Consider the following 4,468-nt stretch of genomic DNA (forward strand, 5'->3'; position numbering starts at 1 on the left):
TTTTTTTTATGTTTTTAAAAAATATTTGACAGTACCTGAGGATTTACATACGGATTTAAAAATACCTGCGGATTCACCTAATACCTGCGGATTTACCTACAAATTTGACAATACCTGGGGATTTACCTTTAAAAATACCTGCGAATTTGACAATACCTGCGGATTTACCTACGAATTTGACAATACCTGCGGATTTACCTACGGATTTAAAAATACCTGCGGATTTACCTACGGATTTGACAATACCTGCGGATTTACATACGGATTTACTTGCGGATTTACTTACGAATTTAAAATTACCTACGGATTTACCTTTAAAAATACATGCGGATTTACCTGCGAATTTGACAATACCTGCGGATTTACCTACGGATTTGACAATACCTGCGGATTTACCTACGGATTTGAAAATACTTGCGAATTTATATATAATAAAAATAAATTTTAAATAATAATTAAAAAAATTGGAAAAAAATATTAAATTTTAAAAATTGGAAAAATATTTTTTAAAAACGTAAAAAAAATATTATTTTTTTTAAAAAAAAATAATAAAAAAACATTAAAAAAATCAATAAAAAAAATTAAATTCCACGTGGCAGTGCTGACTGTGCCACATTGCTTATGTGCTGTACAGTCAGCACTCCCAAAAATGCCATGTAGGCAAGATTCTAAGAATCTTGGCCAAAAAAATTGATCAGGGTCAAATTTGATGGAATCTTTATTTTGCAAGGTTTGTCCAATAAAATTTTTTTTAGAGGAGGTAAACCGAATCTCGCCTATATGGCAGGGGGTAAATAGTATTAAACCTTTTTTATTAACTCGACCCGTATACGTGCATTTTAGTCTCATAACAAACTTTTTTAATTTAGTATTTGAGTTTCAACTTATAATCTGAAATTGTTCGATCATCTTTATTTTGATACTTTATTTAATTTTTTACCTTCTATAATTTAATTTTTATTACTTGTAATTTGTATTGGGGGGTTGTGTGTGTGTGAGGTTAATTTTGTGGGTGCCAGAAAATTTTCTCTATTGAGACATTTTCAATGGTAAGCTGTTAGACAAGCCCAAGTAGATATAGTGGGTCCAAGGTTTGAATAAAGCTCGAATACTAACTAGCATATTCATTATTAGTAGACCCAAGTTAAAATGTATTTTATTCAGCATTCATTACTACCAATTAGGGGTGGGAATAGGCTGGGCCGAGCTAGGCTTTTCCAAGCTTGAGTCTGGTCTGCTAAAAAATTCAAAGCCTAAGCCTGGCCTGTAGCCTATAGTAGCCTTATTTTTTTGGTCTGAGTCTGGCCTTTTAGAAGGCCTGATTGGCCTGCTAGCCTACTTAAAAGCCTATTTCATTTGAACATTTGTAAATAAGTTATTCAACTCAACTTTATATAGGCTAACAAATTAAAAGATCAGTGAGATTAAATGTTTGTTTGCATTGACTTATTTGAGTTTACCTAGTATTATAAATTTTGTGATACTATTTGTTTGAAAAAACTTATGGAAGTAACTTATGACATTGTTCATAAGATTTTTTTTCATCTTATTTTCAAGATAACTAATATTTATTTTTATTTTAATTCAAAATACAAAATACAATATAATATTAATAAAATTATTCAAATTTATTTAAATAGGCCGGCCTCATAGGCTTAAAAGGCTTTTTATGGCCTGTGGCCTAGCCTTTTTAGCTAAATAGGCTTATAAAAAAGCCTAGGCCTTTTCTATTTATGTAAAAAGCCTGGCCTGGCCTTGGCCTATGTAGGCTGGGCCGTAGGCCCCTGTTAGTCGGCCTGGCCTATTCCCACCCCTACTACCAATCCATGGTTTCAACAAAAGTTGCAAGAGTCAACTCTTTTGTTTGATCGTTGATTTACTTTTTGGTAGCTTCTCGTCGTGATTCTTACAAATTGTTCGATCGGACCGGTTGAATCGGGAACCGGTCAAATAACCGGTCTACTTCGATTGTTGAATCGGATATATCATTGGACCGGTTAAAACCGGTACAAACCGATAAAATCGAAAAAACCGTCGATTTTCCAGAACCAGTGGTTTAAATGCATTTTTAATTTTTTAATTTTAAAAACTTAAAAAAAAACATCATTTTAATTATTTTAATGAAAAAGTAAAACTAAAAATAAAATTAAAAATTAAAAATAGAAAATAAAAAAAGAAAATAAAAAATAAAGATTTTCGGAAGCGGTTAATTTAGTTGCAGATGATTTTGATATTGAAGAAGGAGATACCAACATTGAAATAATTTTTTCTTCTTTAAAATTAAATTTAGTAGACAATAAAGTTACTTTATTATAATTTATTCAATTAGATTATTTTGCGATTAAATTTTGTTTGCAAATATATACTTTGTAATTTTGTACTATTTTGTTATATGTGATACTTATGTTTAAAATTTGAATTTAAATTATGAACTTGTGAATTTATTTAGGATATGATATTTTAAAAAAAAAATTAAGTGCGGGTTATATTTTGTAGAGACTGAATCATCATGTTCGACATGTTTTATATCTATATAATTTTGTTATAACGACCGATCTGTTCAACCGAGTTATTCGATTTAGTCATGCGGTTCGACTAGTAACCCAGTACTCTCGCCGGTTTGATGTCCGGTCCGATTTTTAAAACACTGCTAAAACTGATTAACATTTTCCAAACAAAACTGTGAATGTCATCTTTACCAAAAATATGTGAATGTCATCTTTACCAAAAATAGAACACTCCATTAATTTAGTTATAATAGAATAAGGCTATAGAACGACCAATAAAAGTTGCTTGAATAGTTACCATTCAAGTTTTTTACTTACAATTAGAGTTTTATAAAAAGTTAAGCTTAACAATAAATTTCAATAAACAACAAATTCTAATTATAAGTAGAATTCATTCTGAAAGCAGAATCAATTATACTTGAAAATAACCGAATACAATTTGAAGCATCTATTAATCACTCACCTTTGGTGTCTAGTGAACAAATAAACCTGAATACAAGGAGAATCATTCCACACATTTGAATGCAACCTAAGAACACCTCTAGCTTTTTCCTTCAAATAAGAAGCACAATCCGCCTGCATAACCATACAAAGTTTCGAAACAGCACCAACCCTCAACATCTCTTGAACAAACTCATGTGTTCCACAATACTTCGAAATCAAACAAAATATCTGAAGAGCCCTATCATCAGTTGTTGCTGAAACCCTCAATGTTCTCTTAGAAACCACTGCTATCCCTGCTGCATGTCTCACAAACTGCTCTCTTCCATCAGCACACGAACACAAATCCGCCAGAAGCGTGAATATAAGCTCGGTTTGATTCTTTTCTTGCTTCTCAAGTGCAAGATCAATGAGTTCTGTCACTGCTTTAGCTTCCACTATCTTCATTCGGTTTCTACCTAATGGACATGTTTGTAGTAACACATGCAATGCAGATTTTATAGCTTGTTTGGAAAGTTCTTTGTTTCTGATTCTAAGTACTTTCACTATTTCTCTGAAGAATTCGACGTTTAGATTCAACAAAGAGTTTGAACTTTTTACCTCAAGAACATGTTTCAGCACAAGCATTGCTTCGTTTATTACCTTGAAGTTTTTTTTATGATTGTGAAGTTGCAAAGTCAAAGTCAAAGAGTTGACTAAGTCAAAGTTGTGATCAACTTTGTAACAGTTCATGTTCTTGTCATTGGTTATGGCTAAAGGCCAAAGTAAACGTAGAATTCTCAAAGCTTGTTCAAGATATATTGTTTTACCTTGCTTGAAAAAGCTCTTTATAATCACTTTTTGAATAATCGCTTTTGCTACTCCTGCTTCAACCAAGCATGTTTTGGTTCCTTCATCTTCTAAAGCAAGAGTGTGTAGTTTCTGTATTGCTTCATGATCAAGATTCTTCACAAGTTTTTCAAGTTTGGATTTCTCTATAGAGATTCTTGAGGATGGTGAATTTGTTGAGTGCCATGATTGGATTAATCTCTGAAGAGTGTGGTTTGGTGTCAAGAACTCTGAGCTTCTTGGTAAGGGCTGTTTGGTAATTGGACATGTGCAGTTTTTTGATGTGAGTAACCAGTGTTCGATGCTTTCTCTGTTGTATGTTATTCCTGTGAGTGTTGTCACTGGTTCCTTCATGATTTGAAGTGAAATGGGACAAATGAAAAATTGAGGAATTTCAATTTCTCCCATTTTTTTTGGATGAAGTGTGAGAAATAGTGGAGAAGAAATGGGCTTGTTTTCTTAGTAAGAGAAATGGACTGTGTATAAATATATTGAGGTCACAAAGAATAATTCAGTATTATATAAGTATCTAATGTAATGGTGTACCTTTCAATTTTTAGCATGGAATTAATTTAATTATAATCAAAAAAGGAAATAAATACATAACTTTAATTTATTAAAAATATTAATAAATTATATATATATATATATATATATATATATATATATATATATATATATATATATATATA

General features: G+C 31.2%; 1 protein-coding gene across 2 annotated transcripts; it reads right to left on the bottom strand.

Moving 5' to 3' along the window:
* Window positions 1-2,901: 2,901 nt before the first annotated feature.
* LOC131647868 (E3 ubiquitin-protein ligase PUB23-like) lies at window positions 2,902-4,247 on the bottom strand. 2 transcript variants are annotated; one of them, XM_058917689.1, is made up of 2 exons: window positions 3,758-4,247; window positions 2,902-3,406 (listed from the first exon to the last, which is right to left on the bottom strand). In XM_058917689.1, exons 1-2 carry the CDS (start codon window positions 4,182-4,184, stop codon window positions 2,967-2,969), a joined length of 867 nt encoding a protein of 288 aa, XP_058773672.1. In that variant the 5' UTR covers window positions 4,185-4,247; the 3' UTR covers window positions 2,902-2,966. The 2 variants fall into 2 exon arrangements, with proteins under 2 accessions (XP_058773672.1, XP_058773671.1); XM_058917688.1 differs by having other exon boundaries at window positions 2,902-4,247.
* Window positions 4,248-4,468: the final 221 nt, after the last annotated feature.

This window comes from Vicia villosa, linkage group LG2, assembly GCF_029867415.1.
Source record: "Vicia villosa cultivar HV-30 ecotype Madison, WI linkage group LG2, Vvil1.0, whole genome shotgun sequence".
Taxonomy (NCBI): Eukaryota; Viridiplantae; Streptophyta; class Magnoliopsida; order Fabales; family Fabaceae; genus Vicia; species Vicia villosa.